The sequence below is a fragment of the Myotis nattereri genome (assembly GCF_964212035.1).
Source record: "Myotis nattereri genome assembly, chromosome: 3".
In the NCBI taxonomy this organism is placed as follows: Eukaryota; Metazoa; Chordata; class Mammalia; order Chiroptera; family Vespertilionidae; genus Myotis; species Myotis nattereri.
The window spans coordinates 208192090-208218168 of NC_138077.1; the positions used below are offsets into that span (position 1 = coordinate 208192090).

The 26079-nt window shown below is 58.6% G+C and overlaps 1 protein-coding gene across 5 annotated transcripts in view; it reads right to left on the minus strand.

Annotated features, from left to right (window-relative positions):
- The window catches only part of KAZN (kazrin, periplakin interacting protein), a gene marked incomplete at its 5' end in the record, with an annotated part of 789243 nt that overhangs the window by 77533 nt on the left and 685631 nt on the right, over positions 1 to 26079 (minus strand). For 4 of the 5 annotated variants that reach the window (XM_081085625.1, XM_081085626.1, XM_081085628.1 and 1 more), the window contains one exon: positions 2134 to 2325. In XM_081085625.1, coding sequence (XP_080941751.1) covers positions 2134 to 2325 — 192 coding nt within the window. Of the gene's footprint in view, positions 1 to 2133; positions 2326 to 13663; positions 14042 to 26079 lie in introns of those variants that run through there. The other variant, XM_081085629.1, reaches the window with a different exon arrangement.

The window sequence follows — 26079 nt, forward strand, 5'->3', positions numbered from 1 at the left end:
AAACGCCTGCCCGGCGCTACCAGCCAGCTCTCACCGCGGGAGCAAGCGCGGCGCCGTCACCTTCAGACATCGCGTCATTCAGTTCACGACTGTCCCAGGGGCTGGGGGTGGGTACCTGAGCCTCTGCTCACGCCCCTGTCAGCTCCTTTGGGCCCCAAGGGGCAGCTGAGAGGGTTTTCCACCCCCCACACGTCCTGAGGGCAGATATGGGTGAGAATTCCATCCCTGGCCAAGGACAGGGAGGGCAGGCTTATGGTCCCGGCAATAAATACTTGGCAAAGGTGGTTGAGATGGCTGCTTTCCCAGACAGTCCTGACTCTCCTCAGGTTCTCAACAAAGCTTAGGGAGGCCAGGGGACCTCGGCTCCCACCACCGGGGCCGGAGGCACCTCCTGGGGGCATCGCTGGGCCTGTTCTGGGCAGGGAAGTGGGAAGATGGGAGGGAGGGCGGCTCCCGCAGATCTATGGGCCTGGATGCTGGATGGTTGCCCACAGAGAGCATGCGTGCTTGGCACCGGGCTTCCCGGCCATGCAGCGCCAGCTGGACCGTGACACAGGCCACCTGCCCACCACGGCCCGAGGAGACCACCCAGCACGCTGTCTCAGTGACCCCACGGGAACTCAACCCCAGCAGAAAGGGGCCTCCCTGCCTCTAGTAGTGATTTGTTTTGCTGAAAGAACGCACACACTCAGGGCTGAAACATCTGGGTAAGGAGTCAGCCTCGGGGACGTTTTCCCAGACTCCCCCGGGGGATGGTCGGGGGGTGCTGGACGCACAGCCTGCTTGGCCCGTGTGCGGGCGCTTGCTGCTCACCTCTCCCCTCTGGTCAGGGAGACCCGCAATGACAGAGCCCACTAACTGCCCAGCAAAATCCACTCCCCTCCCCGCCCCTCCGCCCGTTAGCCGTGTAGCCTGGACGGGGACGTCCAGCTGGAAATGACATGGCGCAGCAGCCCCTGCAGCCCGGCCTCGGGATCCGTGCTGCCGGAGGGAACCTCTGGCCCTCAGTTCTGGCTCTTCCCCTGGGTCTCTCCCAGGTTGGGGAGAAGAGGCGCCCCCACCCTGAAGGGCTCCTCAGATGGTTAGAGGAGAGACAAATGGATTCGTTAAGTCCCTCTTTTGGGGTTTCTGCTATAGCAGCCCGGAATCCATCTGAGTAATTAACCTGCTTTGGCTTCAAAAATAAAGTCCTCGGAGAGTATTTATGGTTATGGTAACTGGTAAGTGGAGAGCAGGCTGCGAGTTTTATTGCCTTGTTTTCCCCCAGGAGAAAGGAGACACCTGGGGAGCACAAGCAGATGGAGGCAGACTCCCCCCCGCCCCCCACCCCTGGCCCCTCTCTCCCCTGGTGCTCGTGGAGAGCGTGGAGCCCTGTCTGGGGAGGGCTTCCCCTTTCTCAAACACCTTGAGACCCCTCCCCACCACAGAGTGTGCAGGGGCTCCTAGAGAGACGGGCACGCAGCTGCTGGCATCCCCGGCAGCTCCAAGGAGAGCAGGCTGACCACATGGGCACACTGGCCTCCTCGTTTCCTACAGCAGCTGCTGGTTACGGGTCAAGGTCCCTCCTGGCAAGAGACCACCTGGGCACCGACGCCACATCTCTCCCAACCCCTCCACCTGCCCAGGGCTGGAGGCTGCCCCGCTCGAGAGGACCTCCAGGCAACTCGAGAGGAGGACCGAGCCCCACCTGGGAGGGCCACCGTGGTGGGTGAAGTGCAGGGGACCGGCCCGCCTCCAGCCGAGAACCCAGCACACAGGCGCACCGTCCAGGGAGGGGAGGTGCCGAAGGGCCCCGAGGGTGCCGGCAAAGAGGAGACCCACTGCCAGGTCAGCACCTGGTTCAGCAAAGATGCCCACCCACCTGCCATACAGGCTTTGGGGGAAGCGGCTCCACAACCGGCCAGGATGGGGAACAGTGGTGGTCACAACGGGAGGAAGGGGTGACATAGGTGCCCAGTCCTGCAAGAGGCAGCTTTCTACCTCACAGGGCAGCCGCGGCTGGGGGTCCGGGCACTGGGACCCCGTATTCACGTCACTCCCCCCGCAGAGGCTGGACCCGGCTCCCCAGAGCCCCTGTGGCCTGCGCCCCAGCCCCAGGCGAGGGAAGGAGGGGCCACGCCGCCTGTCACTCACCCTGCAAGGCCTCTTTGGCTCTGGCCAGCTCCTGCTCCTTCTGGGCCAGCTGCACCCTGAGCTCCGTGGCCGAGAGGACCTCGGCGGACTTGCCGCCCTGCGACTCCTCCAGGTCCTTCGTCAGCATCTCCTTCATCTGCCGGAGCAGGTGGACTTCCTCCTGCAGCCGGGACACCTCTTCCCGCAGCAGCCCTAGGGGAGAGGCACAGGTTAGAGGACGGGCCGCTCGCTCCCTCGGGCTGCCCCCTCTTTCTGGGGAAGGTTCCAAGGTGCTTGGGCTTTTCCTGTTTGCTCTGCCTTCCGGGCCTTTCCTCCATGTGAGCAAACAGAGACCCCCAAAGCCACTACCTTTTCCAAAGGACCGGGATCCGGTCCTGGGCCCACCCCCAGCCTGCAGAGCGCTCCTGGTGGGACCCTCATACCCCACATACTCTCTAAGGTACCGAGAGCGTCCCCTCCAATGGCCGGCGGCCTCCCCCTCCCAGGGAGGAGCAAGAGGGGCCTGAGGGGGGCGGGAGCCAGCAGCATGCGCAGGTGAGCGCAGGTGAGCGTAATACGCGTGATCCATTGAATCCCACCAACACCTCCCGAGGCAGGCACCGTCCTAGCCCCCACCGCACAGATTAGGAGGTTGAGGCTCCACAGATTAAACAGCTCCAGGGGTGACAGTTGGCAGGTAGCCGAGCTGGAATGTGAACCCAGACCTGTCCGATGCCAGGGCCTGAGCCCCCAGCCTGACATGCGGGAACCCGCCCTAAAAAGGCTCACTCAACACGTCTCACAAAACACCTCGCCACCAGGAGCCCCGAAGAAACAGGACGCGGGCCCTCGCAGCGGAGGGTGCGGGAAACGGGTGCTCAGAGCAGTACCCACGGCAAAACCGGGGGCGGAGGGTCTGCAGCACGAAACCCAACCCAACGTGCCGAGCGCCTGGCCCGAGACCAAGGAGCGCGCAGCGTCCGTCGGCCTGGAGCCGGGGGACGGTACCAGGTGCCCCTTTGTGCCGCAGGAGCCCTCAGCCCGCTCCGGCCTGCGGGCCGACCGACACCCGCACGCGGGCTGCTGCCCTGAGCCAGACACCGCGCTGCAGGGGGTGCCGCACGCAGGGGTAAGCGGCCTCGCTGGGCGGCACACACCTCGGCAGCGCTAACCCTCAACAGAGCGCACACTCGCGGCCACGATGCTCACCTCACGGACTAACGGAGGTCCGGCCCGTGTAGCAGGCCCGGGGCCCTAGCCTCCGACTACACCACGTACTCAGCCACCGCTCTGCCCCCTTCCCCAGCCTCCGCCACCCTGGCCCTCGCTCTGCAGCGTGCCAAACGCTCTCGGCACCTGGAGCACCCTTTCCGTTCTTCCTCACCGTGAGGCAGGCCCCAGCACCCCCTCGGGGGGTGTCTCTCACCAGCCCCTCCCACTGCCAGGGGGTTGGGGTGCAGTCCCCGCCTATGACACAGTTTTCATGTTACTGGGCCTCCAGTCTGGCTCCCCCACTGGCCAGGCACATGGTCACAAGCAGTCCCCCCACCCCCAGCCTCAGGCACCCCATCTGTGAAATGGGTCCGGCCCTCATCGGGTGGAGTGGCTCCACGGAGACACAGGAGGAAGCCCTCCTACAGGGGCTCGGCCCACAGGGAGCGCCCAGTATCGATGAGGCACCTGTACTCCTCGGGGATCCTGGGCCTGGAGGCGGAGTCAGGTCTGGGGGCAGAGGACAGGCTGAGGGGGGCAGAGGTGAGGCCTTGAGGACAGGTGGCCCCCACCACCAGAGGCCTTGGGAAAAGGTGGTTTGGATCCCAGCCCTGGTTCCCACGTTCCCCTTACCGAGGCCACCTGGGTCCAGCTACCTGTGCGAGCGAGGCCTCCCCGCCCTCCCAGCGCCTCCTGAACCCCCTCCATCCTCCCAGAGAAGCCTTGGGCCCCCATAATGCAGAGCACGTCCCCTGACCCTTCGGCTGAAACCCTCCCTGGCTGCCCGGCCCCCTGGACAGTCTCCCCAAGGCCACAGGGTCTTCCAGCCCCGGGAGGTGCAGACTCACGGCGGCCGGAAGAGCCTCCTTCCTTCCTGTCAGCTGGTGTCTGTCCACTGGGGTCCCCCCTGCCTGCTGCCCAACACTGACAACCTGCACGAACCTCTCATTAGGAAGGAGCCCCACTTGTTTGCCACGCGTGTGCCCGGTGGGTGCAGCTCCCCAGAGCGGGCCTGGCCGTACCCTACACTACGGGGTCCCACGAGCCCCAACAGTGTGTGCCGACACATGACCATCCACCCCCTGCCCCCCCCGCCCCCCCTCTCCCGCGCACAGCTGGAGTTTATCGGCACTGCCACAGGCCAGGTGCTGCTTTAGCTACTGGGGACTCCAGGTGAACGGCACAGACAGGGCCTGCCGTCCGGCTAGCACTCGAGACCCCAAAGCAGCACCCCGAGAGGCAGGCCGTCTGCAAGGGAGGGTCTGGCTGCCCTGACTTCGACTCGAGTGCGGACTGGGAACTGCCCAAGTCTCTCAGCAAAACTGCCGAGTAAGAGGTTTGCTTTGGGGGCCCCTCCCCCGCCCTTTTTCCAGCAAACATTTGTGGGCCACCGACACGGCAGGCCCAGCACAGGGTGTCCAGAAAGGAGCGGGGAACACCCTGGGCCTCGAGCCTGCGGTGAGTGGAATGAGCACACGTCAGTGAGCAGGATACAAAGGAGGGGCTGTACCTGCTCAGGCACAAGGACATTTGAGATGGGACTTGGAAGATGGATCGGGAGGGTGGTGAGCAGACGGAACACCAAGAACCAAGGCAAAGGGGCTGGAGAGCCAGAGGTCCCTGCGTCATCAACGAAGGGTACAAAGTGAGAAAGAACAAGAGGAAGCCTGGAGAGGTACAGCGAGGTCAGATTATAAAAGGTCTTAACCCTTACCACTCCTCTATACGCCAGTCCTGGCTCATCATCTCCAGCAGTATCGAAGACTTTGGAACTTGCATTACTGTTCTGTCATAGACTGAATGTGTCTCCTCAACATTTATATGCTGAAAGCTGATCCTCCATGTGTATTTGCAGGTGGGGCCTCTGGGGGGGCGGGGAGGGGAGGGATTAAGCCATCAGGTTGGATGGAACTCTCAGGAATAGAATCAGTGCCCTTCTGAAAGAGACTCCAGAGAGCTCCCTCGCCCCTTTCACCACATGAGGGAGGGCACAGCAAAAAGCCAGCAGTCTGTAAACCAGACACGGAATCTGCCAGCACCCTGAACTTGAACTTCCGGCCTCCGGAGCTTTAAGCACCACGTTGTTGTTGTTGTTTATAAGCACCCAGCCTCTGGTGTTTTAGGTATAGCAGTCCGGATGGACGAAGACACTCTCCTTCACTGCCCACGCCGCCAGGGCCTGTTCCGTCCCAACTGTCACCAAATGTCCGTTTCACAGTGAGGGGTGAGTGACTGCTAACGCATCCCGGCAGGCAGAAGACAGGTTTGTTTTGACATTTTCTTTAGAAGTGTGATTTCCGGGCTTCCTCAAACTGCCCCGGGGAAGCCAGTGAGGTCTCAACTGTGTTTCCGTAGACAGCAGAGGCGTCCAAGAGACCTGGAGACCGACCCAGTCCTGCGGCCCAGCCCCCCCGCCCCCCGCCACTTCTCCAGATCTTGGCTGTCATGCACGGCACATGGGGATGGTGCCACCCGTGTAGGCTTGCCAGATTGAGCAAACAAAGCAAAGCAAAGCTAAACAAACAGAAAAAGCCAGATGCACAATTAAACTTTCATTTCAGCGACAGGATAATTTTCAGTACAAGTGTGTCCTAAATCCACGTGGACACAGTCACACTGAACATGTCTTTGTTGTCTGTCTGAAATTCAAACTTAGGCAAGTGTGCTGTTTTTATCCCGTGACCCTACTTGCACCCCACGGGATTCTGGGACAAGAACTGGGCGATCACAGGAAGGGTGTGGCCCAGCACCTCAGGGAGACGGGTGAAGGCGCAGCCTGCTGGATGCCCCTGCACCCAGGAGAGAGCGGAGGGCAAGATGGGGCCGTGCCCTGCTCCTGGGCTATCGGGGGAGAGACCCCGCCCCTCAAGTGGGGTCCTGACTAAGAGGAGGCGGGACACCAGGTGTGGCACCTGCAGGAGCCGCCTCTCGGGAGACGAGGCTGGAAAAACAGCTCCACGGAGAGAGGTCTGTGGCAGCTCATTCGCTGCGCCGCACCTGCCCCCACTGGGCGTGTGAGCCCACATCGCACGCGCCTGGACCTTCCGGGGCAGAGACTGGGGACGTTCTGGGACTGCAATCACGGGGCCTCACAAGACCCCAGCCCGTGGCTTATGGGCTCCGGACCGCAGACAGGCACTTCACCTTCTGGGCCTCCGTGGCCTCACCTGTAAAACGAGGCTGATGGGAATAAATGAGACGTGCGATACACTTAAATGTGTTCAGCACAGTGAGCACTGCTGGCGCCCATCAGACCCACACCCCTGCCCCCTGCACAGAGGGGAGCGCTCACATTCCTCGGAAGCAATGAAGAAGCCGGGGTTGAGGACTCGGGTTTCTGCCGCAGAGGGATGCTACCTCGCGGTGTGGCCAGGGCAAGTCCCTGTCCTCTCTGGGCCTTTGTATATTACCAGCCCCTTAGAAGGGCCCGCTTTTTATGAATCTAGATCAGGGGTGGGCAAACTTTTTGACTCGAGGGCCACAATGGGCTCTTAAACTGGACCGGAGGGCCGGAACAAAAGCATGGATGGAGTGTTTGTGTGAACTAATATAAATTCAAAGTAAATATCATTACATAAAAGGGTACGGTCTTTTTTTTCAATAGTTTTATTCATTTCAAACGGGCTGGATCCGGCCCGAGGGCCGTAGTTTGCCCATGGCTGATCTAGATGAATGTTACCCATGATGCACTTCCCCCCCTGGCAGCAAGAGGGTCCTGGCTCGAGTCTGTGACTGCACTGCTCAGTGAGACAGCCACGGGCCACAGGTGGCTACTTAAGTGTAAATTAATTAAAACGAACCACTCAGTTCCTCTGTGGCACCAGCTACATTTCAAGTGCCCAGCGAGACCGCTGCCATCACTGCAGAGCTCTCCTGGCCGGGCTGGCCCACAGGCATGAGACGGAGAAGGAAGCAAGCGGTGCGCATCATACCCGGTGCGGCCGGCCCCACAGACACCCAGACAGGAGGCAGCCCTTAGCTCAGGCAATGGCTGCTGAGGAAGAGGCCGCCAGCTCTGAACGAGCCATTCTGGCCTTTGCCCAAGGACAGGAAAAGGAAAGATCCACTGTGTACCTTTCTGCAGTTTCTGGGCAACCAACCACCGTGGCCTCACACCTGGGGCGGGCGGTTCGTGGTGAAAGGGGGTGGGGTGTCATCAAAACAGCCAGGGACTCAGCAGCACTCCCAGGGCCACGGAAACTGCAGGTGAGTGTTGCTGGGCAGGCAGCGTGGCTCTCCTGCCCCAGGAGAAGCTGCCAGTGACCAGCGGTTATGCCCTGGGGTGGCCTTACCTGCAGGCAGGCCATGCTGTAGGGTGAGAGGGTGTGGCATACCCACTCAGGGCGGGGAAGTTGCTGGGACCCTCCCTTCTTACACGTCTCTTTTTGTTTGCAAGAGCAATGAGTATCTAGGCCAGTGATGGCGAACCTTTTGAGCTCGGCGTGTCAGCATTTTGGAAAAACCCTAACTTAACTCTGGTGCCGTGTCACATATAGAAATTTTTTGATATTTGCAACCATAGTAAAACAAAGACTTCTATTTTTGATATTTATTTTATATATTTAAATGCCATTTAACAAAGAAAAATCAACCAAAAAAATGAGTTCGCGTGTCACCTCTGACACGCGTGTCATAGGTTCGCCATCACTGATCTAGTGCTTAAAAATGCCATTTATCAGCCTCTCTTGCAATTAGGGTTGTCCATGTGGATCCAGTTCTGGCCATTGAGGTATAGGACAAAGACCCCAAGGAGGTCTATCCTTGAAGAAAAAAGGGCTTTGCAGAGAGAGAGAGAGAGAGAGAGAGAGAGAGAGAGAGAGAGAGAGAGGCAGAAGGGCTTTGCCTCTTCTCTGCCTTCCTGCCTGGAAAGTAGATTTGGGCTGGAGCTGCAGCAGCCACTTTGTAACAAGGAGGCAATATGCACAGGCAAAAACAGGCTTAGGAGAGAGGCCAGAGCCTGGGGCCAGGGCAGCATGACTCAGTCCTGTGCCTGCACCAAGACCTGGAGCAGCCCCGGCTGGGCAGGGCTGTCTGGCAGAGGAGAGCCTTTGATGACCCTGCTGATTCCGCGTCCAAGTGCAGCCGGCTGCTAGGGGCCAGCAGCCTCTGCGGGTCTGTCCTGTGGCCAGCTCCGCTGTGGAATCTGGGGAGCGGGAGGAGGAGGAAGTGGGGACTGCGGAGGAATCCACACAGCGCACCAGGAAGGTGACTGCTCCTGCCTTAGGGAAGCGGCCTCTGTGTGTGACAAGCCTTGTCCAGGCTGAATTTCTGTGAGCTCGCGAGGGCAGGGGCAGAAGGAGAAAAGGGGAGACAGCTGCCTTTTGTGACTGTAGGGCACCCCCGAGAATGGCCTGAACAAGGCAACGGGGGACCCAGAGTCTCCTAAGGCCTCCTGGTGAGCTGTAGGTATGTAAGCCTAGCCTTCCGCAGCCAAGGTCCCAAGAATAATCATCTTATAATCACTGTGTGTCACAATAACAAGTGCCCCTTTACTAACATTTCTTTAGCACACACTGTGTGCGCCCGACTCTGCTGTAAATAGTTTACATGCCTTAACTAGCTTAATCCTCACAATAACCCCAGGAAGTAGGTCCTAGTGTCATCACCCCATTTTACAGACAGGGAAGCTGAGGCACAGGGGGGAGGTGACTTGACCAAGGTCACACAGAGTGAAGAGCAGAGCCAGGGTCTGAACTGGGCGGTCTGGCTCCAGCACCCACAGTCGTTATGCCCTGCACTGTATCACTTACAGGGGGTGGGGGTGGGTGACGGGGGTGACGAAGCCGGCATGCCCCTCACTCTCACCAGACACCCGGAGCTCAGCCCAGTGCCAGGCTCTTGGCAGACATGTCAGAGCGGTTGGTGCCCAGAGCGGCAGAGCGGGACCGGCAGGCCTGGGGTCAGCCAGCCTGGACTCGCTCCTGGCCCCCCCAACTCGCTCTCTGACCCTTGGACAAGTGATCCCTGAATTTACCTGAAAAAGGAGCCAAGGCCAGTCCCCACGGCCTGTGGTAAACATAAACAGAGCAAGCGTCTAAGTGGGAACACTGTGGAAGGTTCTAGATGGGGGTCGTGACCATCACTACAGAAAAGGGCAGGCCTCGCTGGTGCTCTGAAGGAAGGCCTGACCTTGGGACTCCGACCCCGGAGACCCGAGCGGGGATTAAATGACAGCCCCTCTGTCCCGTTCCCCACACAGTCTCCCCCCTCCCTCCCCAGCCCCCACTATGAGTGGAGACAGGCCCACGGGGCCAGAAACAGGTCCAGAGGTTGCGGGCACGAGGGGCACATGGGGGACTCTCCGTGCAGGCCAGGCTGCGTGAGGTCGGGGATGCAGGCCGGGGTGACTGTCCCTGGCTGCCTGTCGCGGGGACGCCCACATCTGTCGGGGCCGGGAGTGCTGGGATCGGGAGCAGCAATGTGGCCCTGGGTTCCGCCCCGGCGGGTCCTCGAAGTCCTGTAAGTGACGGGAGCCGTCCCAGGGGCGTTCAGGCTGGTCTTGAATGCAATGGTTTGCCTGTGGACAGAGACATCTGGGAACCTCAGCCTGGAAGAGCGGCCTGGGGGCAGGCCTCTGTCGGCCACCCTGGGACGGGGTGAGGCGAGCCCTGCATCACTTCCTTCTGCCCAGGCGCCCCCTCCGGCCTGGTCCCTGCTCGGGGAGCAGAAAACAGACCTCTTGGACCCCCTGTCCTGCTCCCCACACAGTCTCTCCCGGTCCCTACTCCGAGTGGAGACAGGCCCACGAGGCCGGAGATGGGCCCGGCAGCAGGCAGGTAAGGGCTGGAACTGTGCTTTCCTGGAGATCTCCTGTTCTCTGGGCCTTTGTCATCTGACCCTGACACCTAGAGCCTTGGAGGTGATGGGAAGGGATACAGCATTCACCAAATACAGGCGACTCTCAAATACACCGAGGGCCGCTCCCAGGCCAGTGCCTGGTGATCCCTCCTGCAGGTGCGTGGGGGTGGGCATCGTGGGTGCCAGGCGGTGCAGCCTTTGTCTTTGCTCATGTTTTACAGTCATCGTTCTTCCCTCCGGCCGCTGTTTAACCGTCTTCGCTGCAGAGGCTGTTTGTTCCAGCACAGCTGCCGGCCTGTGAGCGCACCTTTCAGCCAGGCCGGCTTGGGCCCCACAGTTCCCACGGGAGAGCCGTGCCCACCCAGCTCCGAGTTCCAGGAACCCGTTGCTCTCCAGGGACAAGGGGTCTCCTCCCCCTTCCCAAGCCCTGAGCGCTGGCCAGGCGCTGGAGATGGACACAAGGGCCCCACCCTTGGAGAGTGCCCGTCACAGATGTCACTGCAGAGACGCCCCCGGGGACGTCGAGGAATCGCAAACCTCCAGCACACAGCTCCCTAGTTCTCAGGAACTCAACTCGAGGACCAGAGCTGCAGAGGGCGGTCCCTCTAGGGTGCCTGTTTGTCACTCGAGCCCGCCCTGCGCCCCTGCTCTGCAAACTCAGGACAGCCACTGGCGGCCTTTCTGGGCCTGTGGCTTGATGCCACCACAGCACCGACCGACAGACCGACCCACTGTCCTGGATGGTCTGCAGAGATCAATCGGCAGGTGATTCTAGCTCCGGGGGAATGTGAAACTCCAAACATACCATCTGGCTGGGGGTGGAGACACAGGCGCTCTCCTGTCACCTGGGGGGCTCAGTCCCCAGGGGGCAGGGGCAGCAATGACAGCTCGGTCCCAAGCCCAACGCTCAGGCCTCCCTGGTGACAGCAGAGCCCACTCCTATCTAGCCGCTGGGCAGAAAGGAAGGGAGAGGAAAGGGATGGCCTCTCCCACGGCCTGCACTGAACACCGTTTCCCTGGGTCTCAGAAGCAGCGAGCCGAGGCCAGTCCCTGGTGTGCAGTGGGCTGAGGGCAGCTGTCCTGGGGCCCCCTGTTGTGGCAAGGAAGCACCTCACAGAGTCCCTCTGAGTCTCTGAGCCTCAAAGCCACTGTTCCTCTGGGCTGCTGGCTCGTCGCACCTTTTTTTTCTTTTTTCTTTTTTAAATACATTTATATTGATTTCAGAGAGGAAGTGAGAGGGAGAGAGAAAAACATCAATGTTGAGAGAGAATCATTGATCAGCTGCCTCCTGCATGCCCCATGCCAGGGATTGAGCCTGCAACCCGGGCCTGGGCCCTGACCAGGAATCGAACTATGGTCTCCTGGTTCATAGGTTGATGCTCAACCACTGAACCACACCAGCTGGCACATCCAATCTTTTTAAAGTTCCTCCTTATCACCCCCTGGATGGGGCAGCAGATGTTTCTGTCCAGCTCACCTCCAAGCCTCCTGTCTTTTTGACACAGCACCCCCCTTCCCCTTTGGGGTGCTGTCCACTCTCAAGGCCCCTGATTTAGGGGAAGAAATGTGATTCTGTCTGGCCAATCTGAGCACTGAGCTGCCCTGGCCACTGTGATTGGTTCAGGAGGGGGGCATGACCCAAGTCAGTCCAATCGGTGTCAGCCTCTGAACCAGGAGCTGCTGGTGGCCACCTTGCCACTGAGAGGGGAGCACAAGTGAGACACAAACTAGATTCAGATGATCCCTGCGTCTGGATCACACCACACCTGAAGCAGGATCTACCCCTGGACACAAGCCAAGACATTCTTAAGCCAGACTGAGCTGCAGTTTCTATCCCTTGCAACTAAAAAAGAATCCTGATAAACTGCATTGGTTGGGAGTCATTTTCTGGGCCCCCAGAACCCCCAAACACAAAGGCCATCTGCCATGTGTTAAGCGTTCCAAGCTACCGCTCTCCTTTAGAAACTTCACCAGCAAAACACACTGGAATCTGCCTCCACAACCCAGCAAGCCCCTCCCCCCATGTGCACTTCAATTCTAGCTTCTCTCTGACCAGTGACCAGTCCCTGGGTTTGGAAGTGGGCAAGTATCGAGCTTTCAAGTTCTGCCTGAAGGCCATCCATTTACAGACTTTTCCTGCCCAAATCAGCCTTTTGTCTTCTCCTACCTAAACCTAAAGGGGCCTGACAGCACCAACTGCATGGCCACTGGGCCACCATCCTTCGCCGGAGGCTCCGGCTTCCAGTCAGGTGCTGACCCCGTGCCTGGCTCCGAGCCCTGGCCCACTGGAATCTCTCGCCAGGCCTGTGGGGGCAGCGCCAGCCTCTCCAGTTTGCACATCAGAGACGGAGGCCGCGGCAGGTGGGCTGGCTTGTTCAAGGTCACAGGGCTGGTTCGGGTGGCACCGCCGGATCCCAACTCGGAAGTCTGTCTGATTGCAAAGCTCCTGGTCTTTACAACTGGATGAGGCTCCTGGCCCTAAACGCCATGCTGTGCAGCATATTTCTCGAGCTACATGCCAGGGGAGAGAGCCTGGCAAGCGAGCAGAGAGATGGCACTTTGGTAAAAAATGGTAGGGTCCCCCCATCCTTGCCTCTTGCCATAGGCTACTGCCGTCCCCGAGGCCTGGCTCCTATAGGCAGTAACCAGGAGAGAGACAGCAACCTGCTTCCCTTGCCACCCTCGCCATGCATGGCTCTCACCTCGCACCCCTCCTCCCTCCTTGTTCACCACCCAGGGGAAAAAATTACCAACACATGAGGAGGAAAAATAGAGGAGAAGGCCTGCCATTGGTCACACCCACCAACTCATGACACAGGCCATCCGTGCAGTGAGCACAAAGCTCATCGCAAACCGGGTGGAACCAACCTTGACACTGAGGGAAAGCCCAGCCCGAGTCTGAGTCAGCAGCAGACACTGCATTTCCGTTTCCTTCTCCACCCACCACCAGAACCCAGGGTGGAAGCTGCCTGTCCGCTTGTTAAGAGCGCGGTTCTCCTGGGCCCAGCTCCCGGTGGGAGGGAGCCACCTTCCTAGGTAGACTGGGACAAGAAAGACATTTCCACCCCATTTTATAGACAGCCAAACTGAGGCCCAGAGGAAGGTGTCTGGAATCCACGACTTTGACCGCGAGGCCACTGGTTCCCAAGACCTGGCAGCCAAATTGGAACCATGCTTTGAGACCATCCTGCTCGGCCCGTCTCATCCACCGACTCAGGGGTTAAATGCATGGCAACGCGTCCGGCATGCCGACGGCCCCCGCAGACGTGAACAATTATACAGAGAAGAGAAGTGGGCGATCGGAGCCCAGCCCAGGGCTCTCCTAGACGTCGTCACCACGCGAGGGCGGCGAGTCTGAAATTCCCACATCTTCAGATCCACATCACGAACAGATCCAAGCTTCCAGAACAATTTAAATCAAGTCCAGACGGCGGCCCCAACGGCTGGCAGACCTGGACCCTGTCTCAAATGCGGCTCCCGAAGGAACCAGGAGCGGGCGATGCCTGCGTGGCCTGCCCGCGAGGTCCCTCAGCTCCCTCACCTGGAAAAGGCGATAATGATGGCTACGACCAGCAGTTCTGGAGCGGGCTGTGGGGCCAGATCCCGGCTCTGCCCTTTAGCTGTCTGGCCTGTGCAGGTCGCCTCTTTCCTCTTCTGGGGAATGGAGGTGACAGTATCACCTCCCAGATAGTACCACGTCTGTGAATGACAGTAACAGATATAAAGAGGCCTGGCGCCACGGAAACCCTCGGCAAACGTTGGCAGCAGCTCTGATGCCATCCCAGAGGGATGCCTGGCCGCATGGAGGGGGGCGGGAAAGGAAGAGGGTGTCTTGGGCTCCAGCCACCCCGTCCTCAGCGGTCACTTGCCAGGAGGTGCCCGAGGCCGAGGAGGCTGCCGGCAGCTCACGGCTCCACACAACTCACTCCTGATTACTCTCCAGCCCATGGAGCAGCTGCTCCAGGAAGAAAGAAAATATGCTTTGCATACTTTAAATGTTTCACTTATGAAAACTGGCAGGGCTGCCTCTCTGAACTGTGTAGCAATAAAGTCAGTAATGAGAGCGCTGTTCGAGGCTCCCACCGCTGGAGCGGGTCGGGAGCCTGGGGGGGCGGGCTGGCCGCCAGCGTGGAGCCCACTGGGGCTTCCAGAAGGCGCCATCTGGGATTTCTCAGAGGGGCGCTGGGATCACATCCTGGTGTCCTGATATGAAACTGGAGCCTCCGTCTGGGAGGCCAAGTCCTGAGGCAGCAGGGGCAGAGGGGTGGCCCTTCCGGCCTGGGACATTTTCCCACACTCCCCGGATGCCCGCGTTTCCAGCCAATCGAGTTAATTGAAAAATACCTGGGGCTGAGAAACAGCAGGCCCAGGCGACAGGGGCTGGGTCACAGGGGACCCTACCGGTCTCCGGCCTGATGGGACTCGCCAGCCTGCAGCTGGGGGTCTGGACCCCGCTGGGCACGCCACGGCAAGGGGACGTTCTGTGTGCCGGGCACACGTCCCGTGCAGTCCCCAGCTGCCCAAAGACTAAGGAAGCCCAGGGCTCTCACCTAGGGGGTCGTGGGCCACCGTGGCCAGGCTGCCTGGCGTCCCCGGCAATATTTCCTCGCAGGATGCTGTTCTGCATTGTGCCACAGGCCCTCCTCCCCAACCCCGAATGCCAACAGCACACTCCAAAGGAAGCGCGACTGGCCACAGGCCCGCTGCCTGGCCCGGGACACGCCGGCATTCTCATACGCAGAAGGCTGCGCTTGGGGCTGATGCCGCTGAGCTGACCGCCTGTAACTTTTTCTTCCAAGTGCTATTATGTTTGCCATCCCAGCCTTGCCTCTCTGGGCTGTCCCGTCCATTCTGGTCCTCCTCGTCCCAGGTCTGTTCTAAGAGCCAGGGTCCCCACACTTCCAAGGGGTCCAGCCCATCTCCACCACAGGCCTGTGCAGTCACAGACGCTGAGACTTCCATGGAGGAGACCACAGGGGACCCCGCAGCCCTGTCCCTCCTCCCCTCAACTACAAACATCAGGACTAGAGATGAACCAACCGGTCAGAAAAACACCCTCATTTCACTCGGGGAGTCTGGGCAGTGTGGTCCATGAGCCACAAGTATAATCAAGACACAGAAAAATGTGGGGTAATTTTGGGGGGAGGAGCAGTGGGATGAGGAGGGCAAACTCGAGTCCCTGAGGTCCTGCTCTGTCTGTGGACGGAGCTCCTCCCCCGCAGGAAGCAGTGACCCTGACACAGCAGCTGCGTACAGATGCTTGCTGAACACCTGGAATGCGGTCTCAGTGGCTGCAAGCACCGCAGGGGTGAGGCGGTCTGGGGCTGAGTGCCAGCCGCTTGCTAACCTCTCTGTGCCTCCGCTCCCTCGCCCGTCAAACGGGGCAGTGGTCGTGCCTCTCTTACAGGGCTGTTGTGAGGATGAAATGAGGGCCTGTGCACCTACAGTGACTACACACAAAGAACAGTGCTTGGCACACGCCAAGTGCCACACATATGCCAGTTCTTCTCCCTCCCCCTCCTCCGCTGGGAGCCACTGCCTTGTCCTTCTGAGACCAGCCCCCACCTGGCAGTCTTGTCCCTGGAGCCCTGGAACTCCTGACCGGAGCCCAGGATAGAACATTCTAGTCCAGGGGTGGGCAAACTTTTGGACTCGAGGGCCACAATGGGTTCTTAAACTGGACCGGAGGGCCGGAACAAAAGCATGGATGGAGTGTTTGTGTGAACTAATAATTCAAAGTAAACATCATTACATAAAAGGGTACGGTCTTTTTTTTTTTTTTTTTTAGTTTTATTCATTTCAAACGGGCCGGATCCGGCCCGCGGGCCGTAGTTTGCCCACGGCTGTTCTAGTCTGAGAGGCAGGAGCCCAGAGTGGGGCTCCCAGCAGCGGGGTCCTATCGGGAGGCCCAGGCATGGGAAGCCCTCTGGGTTGCCGCCCGCCCTCCTCACTGTCTCCAGGTTACGGACTGAAAACGGAAGAGGAGTAACTCGGATTCCTGCTTTGAGCTGCCGCCGCCGACCTGCCACCAAACGCTCCCCCTGTCTGTCTGCCCCTTCCCTCCCCCCACACACATTTTGCAAAGGTCAAATACTCATTCCACTCCACGGGCTGCCTCTTGGGAAAGCAGAGGAGAAAACTATTCAAAAAATGTAAACTGAAAAACCCCATGGCCCTCCTGCCTCCCCCTCCCACACACCCGCATGCGCACCCCACACACGTGCATGGCTCACACCAGTTCCAGGTTCCACGGGACTCGAGACCAGGCCCCCTCCCCCCCTAGCACCTGGGTCTTAAACACAAGCAGGCGGACAGAGGCGATGCCCAGTTTTCAGCGATGGTGACCGGCCCCCGGCTGTGTCCCTTGCAGGAATACAGACGACCCTGCCACCCCGGCAAGAAAACCTTGTACAAGACAGCATCCTTCACGGCTTTTCGGGAGCACCTCCTGGCAGGAACCCGGTGACCACGCGCAGCCCTGACCCAGGAGCTGAGCCCAGAGGTGCCTGTGGAACTGAATGCAGCCCAGGCCACAAGCTCTGAGCTAAGGGTGCCCTCGATCAGGCCAAAGCCCCCCGGACCGCACTCTCCTGGACCTACGTGCTTCAAAACCAAACATGCTTTCCTTCAGGCCTCTCTCTCCTACCATGCCCTCCCCCACACGCACACACAGCCAAGAGAACATGGCACCGAGGAAAGAATGGCAGGTTCACGGTTTGGTGGCCACAGCGTCCAAGTGTCCGGCTTGAATGAGGGAATGAAGTGGACATCAGATGGGAACGGTTTGGAGCAGGTCAAGGCTCTTTGTTGGTCTATATATTTTATTCTCCTAATTCTCTTCCCGCTAGATCTTTCCTCTTTCTTCTTGCCAGTCCACAATCTTCAAACCTGGAATACTGGGCCTTCAGCGAGGGCCCCTGAAATAGTATGGACACTCGTGGCTGCTTGAGGGGGATGGAGAATAGACATGAGTGACAGGGGCACCCAGGACTGGCGGATGGGTGACTTAAAACGGAACACACGCTCCCCGCAGTTGGTGGATGCTTCAAAACTGCCCCCGTGATTGGGCAAAGCAGCAGAGAGCAAGCCGGTGGAAGACGGGCCCTAACCAGGTGTTTGCACTGTAACGGGACTCTGGGCCCTGTGGGCTCGCTGCCGTGTCCCTCAGGAGCTGCAGGCTGGTCCTCAGCCAGGCCAGTGAGGTCACTCCCTCTCCCTCGGTAGATGGTCCATAGCTGCAGACATTCCAGGAATCCAATGGCAACAACATCAACAACAAAAGCCACACAAAAAACCCCAAATGCAAACTCCGGTTATTCTTCAGCCTTGAGGCCCTGCACAACGCGGCCTAAACCCAGGAGGTCAGAGGACCCGGGACAGCAGGCGGGCAGACAGCACGGACTCAGCAAAGCCCCTGGGCAGAGCCGAGGAGTGTCCAGGTTAAGACCCTTGCAGTAATCATGAAGTCTAAGCCAGGGTAACCCCGCTGCCCGGGACATTGTTCCTGCTCCTCATCTCTGGCGAAAACTATAGGTCTCTTTGCAGATTACCATTTACCCTGCGTGCATACCTGCAAAAAGCTAATTTGGGGGAAGTAGTCGGGGCAACAAACAAACCACAACCGAGGCTGGCCGGCCCTGGAAGGTAGGCGGCTGACTCAGTGAAGCATTTCCAGGCAGAGAAACTCCATCTCCTTTTCAGCTGGTCCGCACTGAACGTATTGTTTCTCTCTCCACCACCTCCTCTGTCATCTCTTGGCTGCATGCAAATGTTCACGGGACCTGCTTGCCAAGAGGTGAGTGCTGTTTATTTGGCCATGGATGCTGCTTATGGACTAAAAAAAAACCACACCAAAACTATGTGAACTTGTCTCTGAATGTCTTTGGGTTCCTTTCGGCCCAAGGGCTGTCGTCAATCGGCACAGGTTGGTGCAGGGTGGGCTGCAAAAGCGGGGAACGGAGTCCTCACTCCAGAGCCCTGTCCTGGCCCAGGCTGCCACGCCTGCCCTGAAAGCCTGCCCCACCTGCCCTAAAAGCATTCCGCGGAGGTTCTAGCTCCCTCTCTCCCCGCCTGCTCCCAGGAGGGCCTCCCGCTGCCTGTAGGCGCCTGCTGAGTCCTCTGAAATGCGCGTCAGGAGAGGAGCACACAGCAGTCTGGGGGATGTTCTCTCCTTGGATGTGCCAGGGAAGACTTTGGCTCCTGGTGGGGGACGAGAAATCTGAGGCCGGTCGAGCTGGGTGGATCAAAGGAAGACGCCCTGTCCTCCATGCCTCCCCAGCCCAGTCTGCTCTGTCCAGCTGGGAGGAAAGACACCTGGGGAAACAAAGCTGGTGCAGGAAGCCACCGTGCCGGTCCCCTCACGTCAGAGCCGTTATGTCCAGGAGAGAGGTTTAGTGTGTAAGATCCTCAAATGGTCGGACGCAGGCCAGAGGGTGGATGCTCCAATGAGGTCCATTTCTGGCTCAATGGAAAGGTGAGTGAGTGCTTAAAATGAGTCAAAAAATGTAGGGGCTGCCTGGAGAGGGAGCGAGTTCAGTCCTGGAGGCATCCAAGCTCAGGAGGAACACCTGTCCGGGACGTTCGGCGTCTATTAGTCTCCCCTGCCCCACGCTCCCCAAGTAACTACTTTCCCACAGCCCCTGGAAGGAAGCAGCTATCAGTAGTCCGCAAACTCATCCGTCAACAGAGCCAAATATCAACAGTACAACGATTGACATTTCTTTTGAGAGCCAAATTTTTTAAACTTAAACTATATAGGTAGGTACATTGTTATTAACTAGGGTACCCCTAAGGCTTAGGAAGAGCCACACTCAAGGGGCCAAAGAGCCGCATGTGGCTCGCAAGCTGCAGTTTGCCGACCACGGAGCTAGATCCACCAGGTATCTGCCCACCCTTACAGATGCAGCTGATGGGACCAGGGTGGTCACCTGACCCAGGTTCTGAAAAACCAACGGTTGGGGAGGAACCAATCAGGGTCTCCCAGGCACTGAAGAGAATGAAAGGTTATATATATTGTAAGGCCAGGGGGCCACTGGCAACCGAGTAAAGCTACCGAGTATCCTTGAGGGGAACTAAAAGGGAGCGGGAAGGAGAGGGCTCGACCCCAGGCTCCCGCTGTTCCTGTCTGGACCCTGTGTGGCTGGTGTTGAACTTCTTGAGGTTGCCTGTTGGCCCCAGGCTGGGGATGCTGCAGAGGGAGGCAGGGCCCCCAAGGGGACAGCCAGGCTGGGCAAAGGCGATCCAGCCCTCGAACTTCTCTAAGGCCACCTCAAGCTCCCTCTGACTTCGGGGGCCTGTGTGTAACCCCCCTCCCCGCCCCCCCACGTACTTCCTGCCCAGCACAGAGCCCAGACCCTGACCATATGCCACAGAGAATAAAGCGCGGTCATGGCCAAGACTCCCAGTACCCCAACAGGCAGGAAAGTGTGTGGTGGGCACACGCCCTCAAGTACAACCCCCCGCCCCCACGGAAGGGGGCTTCCCGCACTGCCAACGCCAATGCAGACCTCATGCTTCACGGACATCGTTTTGTTACACGCAATCCATTTAAGATGGCTTATAAGCAAAACAAGAGCTCCATGTATTGAGCACCTGTAAAACGCTACCAAGCTGCGCAGGGCGGGTTCCATCATTCACACTTTAGAAGACGGGGAACCCAGGCTCAGGAAGGTGGAGAGGCAGGGCCGAGAGCCCCGGCGTGGGCTTCCGTCAACTCACACAGCTGTGACAGCGTGCCGCCTGCGTGGGAGACGCCTGCCTGTGTGGGAGAGCTGGACCCTAGCAGATGCTATCTCCAAAAACTTCTCCCCGAAAAGACCTCATCTTATTACCCCAAGGACTTTACCTTCTACTGATCATTAACCTGGATTTGTCCAAATTGGGCATCTCTCCGGTCACCTCCTATCACCCATTTTGGTGTAAAACTAGTACAAGTGATGTTTGTTGAGCACCAACTATGTGCAAAAGGCTTTTTCTTCCGAATCATACAACACCAAGCCAGGAGCATGTCTGCAGCTGCTGAAGGAATCATCACCACATCTGCAGGGGACAGCTCCTGTGTCTGTCTCCCCGCTTCTGTTCCCAGCAATGAACATTCTCTCTGACCTTCCTTTGAGAAAAATCCCATTTTCAGTCTGCATGTTTCACTGGAGGTTCACAAACTCAACCTTTTCCAGGGAAGGGCACATGACCTGAGCCTGGTCAATCAATGCATTCCATGTGATTGGGACCAAGTGATTGGTTCAGAGCTGTCACATGATTAAAGCTAAGCCAATGAGAGTCAGCCCTGGGATTTCTGCTGAATATACTGGGAATGAAGCACTCTCTCTACACTGGAATCCTAGAAAGGTAAAGGTTACTTAGACTTGTTAGGTTATTATTACTTTTTAATTGATTTTGGAGAGGAAGGAAGGAGAGAGAGACAGAAACATCAATGATGAGAGAGAATCATTGATCGGCTGCCTCCTGCATGCCCCACACTGGGGATTGAGCGCACAACCTGGGCATGTGCCCTGACCGGAAATCAAACTGTGACCTCCTGTTTCATAGGTCAACACTCAACCACTGAGCCATGCCCGGCCAGGCTATTAGGTCGTTTTTGTCACCAGAAAGGATAAAACCCAAACAGATGAAAGGAGAGTTGGAAGATGACATCATTTAAGCCCCTGGATGCAGCTATGCCTGAAGCTAGCCCTACCTGTGATCGTTTCAATTACGGGGAACTATTTCCCTTTTTATCAGTCAGTTCCAGTTGTGTTTATGGCATTTGCTATTCAAATAGTCCTGCAATTGCATAACTGCCTGGGCAGGTGGAGGGAAATTGAGACGTGCAAACTATACAAAGTTTAGTTTTTCCATTAAATCGAGTTATTGAGCACTAAGCACAGACATCTCTGAATCTCAGATGCCACCCTGAATGAGGGTGATAATGCCTTCCTACCTCACAGGGTGAACGGGAGAGTCCCTGAACCCTCCTATGACCTCGGTCATCTTTCACAAGCTAAGGCCGAGAGCAGCAGAAAACCTAGTGATCAGGGACACCCACATAACTCATCCACACCTGGGCCTCCAGCTGGAGTGTGCAGAGCTGCCTCAAGACCCTCCCACTTCACGAGGCCCGGCCCAGCCCAGCCTAGCCCAGCTCAGCCCAGGGAGGCAGCCACGGGAGCTCCCGACTAGGGCTGGGGCCTGGACAGAGGGGTGTACCAGACACCTTCAAGGGACAGCGTCTCTTGGTCATTCCTCACTTGAGACTCTGCCATGTACAGTTGTGGACAGAAACAAGTGATGCCGCAGGAGTGACTGCAGTAAGGACAGGAAATGGTGATGACTATGAGCTCAGGCTGGACTCAGGTTGAATCTTGCCGCTTTTACTTCCTGGCTTTATTGATGGGGCAAGTTTCCTAACCTCCCTGTGCCTCAGTTACTTCATCTGTAAAATGGGGTGATTAATGTACCAAATTTATTTGGGTTGTTTAATGCAGGCAACCCTGCAAAGCAGGGGTCCTTGGATCAGGTTCCCTTGCGTAATCATCACCTGAGTGCACACAAGTGACATCAAACCTTCTAGGGACCGTTTAAGATTATGTGGTGGATGGTGAAACGAGTCCCTCTCGGTGCACAAGGATTCGGCACACCTGTGTGTCTCCCTGGTAAAGGGCCGGTCTCTGAAAGGGCCCCAGTGAACAGGACCGGCAAGTCAGCCCAGGAAGCAGGAAGGCCAGGCTGGCTCGGGGACAGTGGTCCTCAGGATGGAATGCAGACAGAGGCCCAGTCACCTCTGGCTGCGGTCATACAGGGTACATGGCCTTTGGGGAAGCCCCTGGGGCCTACCCCAAGAGCCCGGCAGGAAGAGAGAGCAGCTGCTGGTCATTGCAAACAAACCGCGGCTGCCTAAGGGCACCATCAGATCTCCCTTCACCAGGCCCCAGGTAGCTGGGATTTTAATCAGCTACAATCCTCAGTGAGCTAGAATTCTGGCTCAGGCCTGGGGACAAAGCAGCAAACATGAACACACTCATGGATGCAGTGCATTCCTACTTCCTTTAACCCGAGGCTGCAGAGGACATTGTGCAACCAGCAGTCCTAAGGGCCTTAGGCTCTGGGTTAGGACCGGAAAGCCTTGTAGAAGACCAGTGCCTGCCCCAGAGGTAGTGTCTGGCTCCCTCTGCCCTGGGGACCCCTGGGAACCAATACAGAAAGGCACTGTGGGAAAATTTCAAAGACAATGGAAACACAAAAAGAGCTTTAGGGGTCTAATTCTACAACAATATCCTTGACTTTGAGCACCAAGGGGGAGGGAGGACTGACTTTAGGGAGGACTGTATTTTACCCCGGCTGCACCCCTGACACTTAAGAAGGAGTCAGGTCCAGGCAAGTGCATGATAATTATGCAGAATAAACGAAAGGAAGGACTTCCGGAGCTCTACCTGGCTTGACGATGCCAGAGACTGAACACCAACTATCCCTTGTTATACAGAGATACAGCGACCAGGCGACACGAAGGACCAGGGCAGGTGTAAAACCAAATGACCACATCATCACACCTGGAGGCCAGAGGCGGTGGGATCCGCTCAGTGAGGGGAGGGGGCTGACCGCGCTGCTCGGCTGCCAGACTAAGAGCGGCCGCTGAGGACCAACGCAGGTGGGCACGCTCCAGCTCCTGGTTCGGCAGTGTCCTCCCACCCCCGAGCCCTAAACCCCAGCCCCTCAAGCTTCAGGGCTGGAGGAGAGCCTCCTTTCTTCCCCTCCAGATGCCAAGGTGCCCCTCTGCTGGTCCTGGAGGGAGTAACTGGCCCGTGGGAGGAGCTGTCCATTTCCTGCGGCTCTTCTTGTAAGCTCCGCCCTCAGATGGCCTGCAGGCGAGGTGTGCACAAGTCTTTGCATTTTCTCCATGTTTTCACCCAGGCCTGTGGCTGTCTGGCCTGAGAACGAGGTGGCCTAAGTGGGGGAGCCCCGTGGTCAGCTTCAAGGGTACACCCTCCACCTGCCCTTTCCTGCCTCTATCTTAGAGGAATCTTTTTAAAAATCCTGATTTCTGGGCCTCTATCTTCTGCCTAAATCCCAGAAGGGAACTGGGTATATTACTACCTGCCAGGTAAGGCTCGTCCACAAGTGAGCCAACAGATCAGCCAAATGGGGTTCCTCCTGAGGTCCCAAGGGGGGCAGATGGCAGCACGCCATGGCCCCTGCCCCCCCTTCCCCTCCCCCATGGAGGTTACGGGTCAGAAGGAGGGCCCAGGGTAACTCAAGAAATGCTCCCGCAGGACCCAGTCTCAGCTACACTGTGTCCACATGACACACCCGTGGCCTCGCAAGGACCAACACCCAGGGGAGGGGAGGGCGAGAACGGCTCTGCAGAGAGCTGGGGGCAGGACAGGTGAAACAGTGCAAGATGGTGAGGAGGAGATCGTGGCGGGGGAAAGCGCCCGCTGGCTCGCAGGACGGTGAAGACACCCCGAGCCCCTCAACGGGAGTCCGAAGAGGGGTTGTCGATGTGTGTGGGTCCCAGCAGCAAGCCCAGGCCACAGCGGGTCCTCGCCACCGGCCGGGATGCACCCGGAGCCTCGCTGGGTCTGGGGCGGGGCTGAGGGAGAGGATCCTCCTGGCACAGGGTAAGGCTTCCCACGGAGCCAGCCGTCCCCGGGAAGGAAAGCGCCAGGAGGGCAGCAGACGAACCAGGATGGCTCGGTCCCCAGGCACAGGTCTGCCCTGACCAGCATCGCAGGGGGAACAAGATCGCCGGTGGCACGGCCACATTTGTTAGGCGCCTTACGTGTACAGAGCATGTCCGGGCCCACGGCGCGTGCAAAGCAACCGCAAATCTGTGAGCTGAGCGGGGCTGGCACCAGGGAATCTCATTTCCCGGAACTGGGAAACGGAGGCTCCCGGGTCCCTCAGTGGGTCCCTCGGGCCAGGTCTGGTGATCTTGCCCCCCCTTCCTCCTCCCCCGCTTTCTGTAAGCCCCGGGAAGAGAGAGGATAGGCAACTGGTGTCCAGCACAGCTGTGGGCTGTGCGGACTTCCTCCTTCCTCCAGGCCGATGGACGCCAGGAAACCAGCAGAAGCCTTGTCCCTAAGAGAGGGCTTGGGCCCCAGGGCAATGGGCCATCTGGCCCTCTGCTCTTCTGAGACTGTGGCCTGGGGTGCGCAGACAGCCACCGCCTGGGGCGCTGGGAGAGAGGATGAGGGCGGGTGCTGCTGGCTGCAGCTCTGCTTGTCTCTGCTGTAAAGTCCCCATTACGGCCGCCCCATGGGTAAGGCACAATCACCTCCCAACACACCCAGCAGTCCCTGGGCATGAAAGGGAACTGGCAGCTCTTGGCAGCTGGTAAGAGAACAGACCAGGGTACAGGGAGAGGCGGCGGGGAGAGGAGGAGACAGAAAAGAAGATTTGGGGAACATTTTTGAGTGGAAGGAGCTTCCTAGAAGGGTCTTGTTGAGTGGCTGGCTGCAAGCGGTAGCTCCATCCGCATGACCTTGGGCAGCGTGTTAGACAGACCACTGGGCCCAGCTCGGGTGTCGGATTCTGCAGGTCTGAGGTTCTCGGGGAGGCGGATGCCGCGGGTCTGGCACCCAGTTTGAGAACCCCTGGCCCGGCCCCTATGGTTGTGGAGGGTGGGAGATAAAGGCACAAGGTTGCCGATGGGCAGCTGGAGGCTGGGAGACCCACGTGAATAAAGACGGAGGTGCTGGAGGCCTTGGTCCTAGGACCTCACAGTGGGTCAGAATCACCCGGGTGGAGGGAACTTGTTGAAGATGCAGGTTCCGGGCCCATCCCAGAGCATTTAGACCCATGGTTCTCAACCTTCTGGCCCTTTCAATACAGTTCCTCATGTTGTGACCCAACCATAAAATTATTTTCGTTGCTACTTCATAACTGTAATGTTGCTACCGTTATGAATCGTCATGTAAATATCTGATATGCAGGATGGTCTTAGGCGACCCCTGTGAAAGGGTCGTTCGACTGCCAAAGGGGTCGCGACCCACAGGTTGAGAACCGCTCGCTTAGACTGTCCAGGTCAGTTAGGGGCCTCAGAACTCAACAGCCACAACCGCAGGCTCCCGAGTGATTCTGGCGCAGGTGTCCCCGGGGCCACGCGGGGGAGCGAGGCGGCCTCGGGGGCACCGTGGCGAAGCCAGCACCTCCGGCTCCGGGAGCTGACGGGCCAGAGACGTCTACAGTCAGAGCCGGCTGCGCCACCTACCACAGTGGCCACCGCCACGGGTGGCCTCGTACACCTCAGTCCAGTCTGAAATGCAGTGTTTCCGTCGCACGAGTTAGTTTAAACGTACAGGGAGCAGCACAGACATACGATGTTTCCAACTCTATAGAAGGTTCGAGCAGACAGCTCTGGCCTGGAAAGGTCACGTGCTGTCTGCCTGTTTCCTCTTCCATAAAACGGGGCTCCTCCTGGGTCTTTCCCGGGGTGCAAGAGAGGAGAGGCTCCTGCAGGGGAGAGGTTCCTACCCCACACCCAGGACCCCTGCACCCGCACTGGGGAGGCAGCCCACTTGGCAGGTGGTCCCCCTCTCCCCGGAGCCAAGAGGAGAGCCTCTCTGCCTGCAGCGGGAGCCTCAGGGGGCAGTGTTCCCCCGGGTCGGCTGCTGGTGCAGCCAGAAGAGCCAGAAGAAGCACCAGGAGGTGACGGCGGGCGCCACGGGAAGGAGGGCGAGCCCGCCCGGGCCAGGGGATGCTGCCCAGGGTGCCCGCAAACGGCCAGCGGGGATGGACCGTCAACAGGTGAGGGGTGGCCAATACGTTGAAAGTGCAGAGTCCTGTAGATCCCGTGTGACTCCTTACATGAGGCGCCGAGACCAGGCCAATGCGTGGAGCCAGGCAGTGGAATGGTGATCAGCAGGGGCTGGGGCAGGAGGGGAGGGGAGGGATGTGTGTGTGTGTGTGTGTGTGTGTGTGTGTGTGTGTGTGTGTCTAATTCACGGGACATATTCAGTTTGG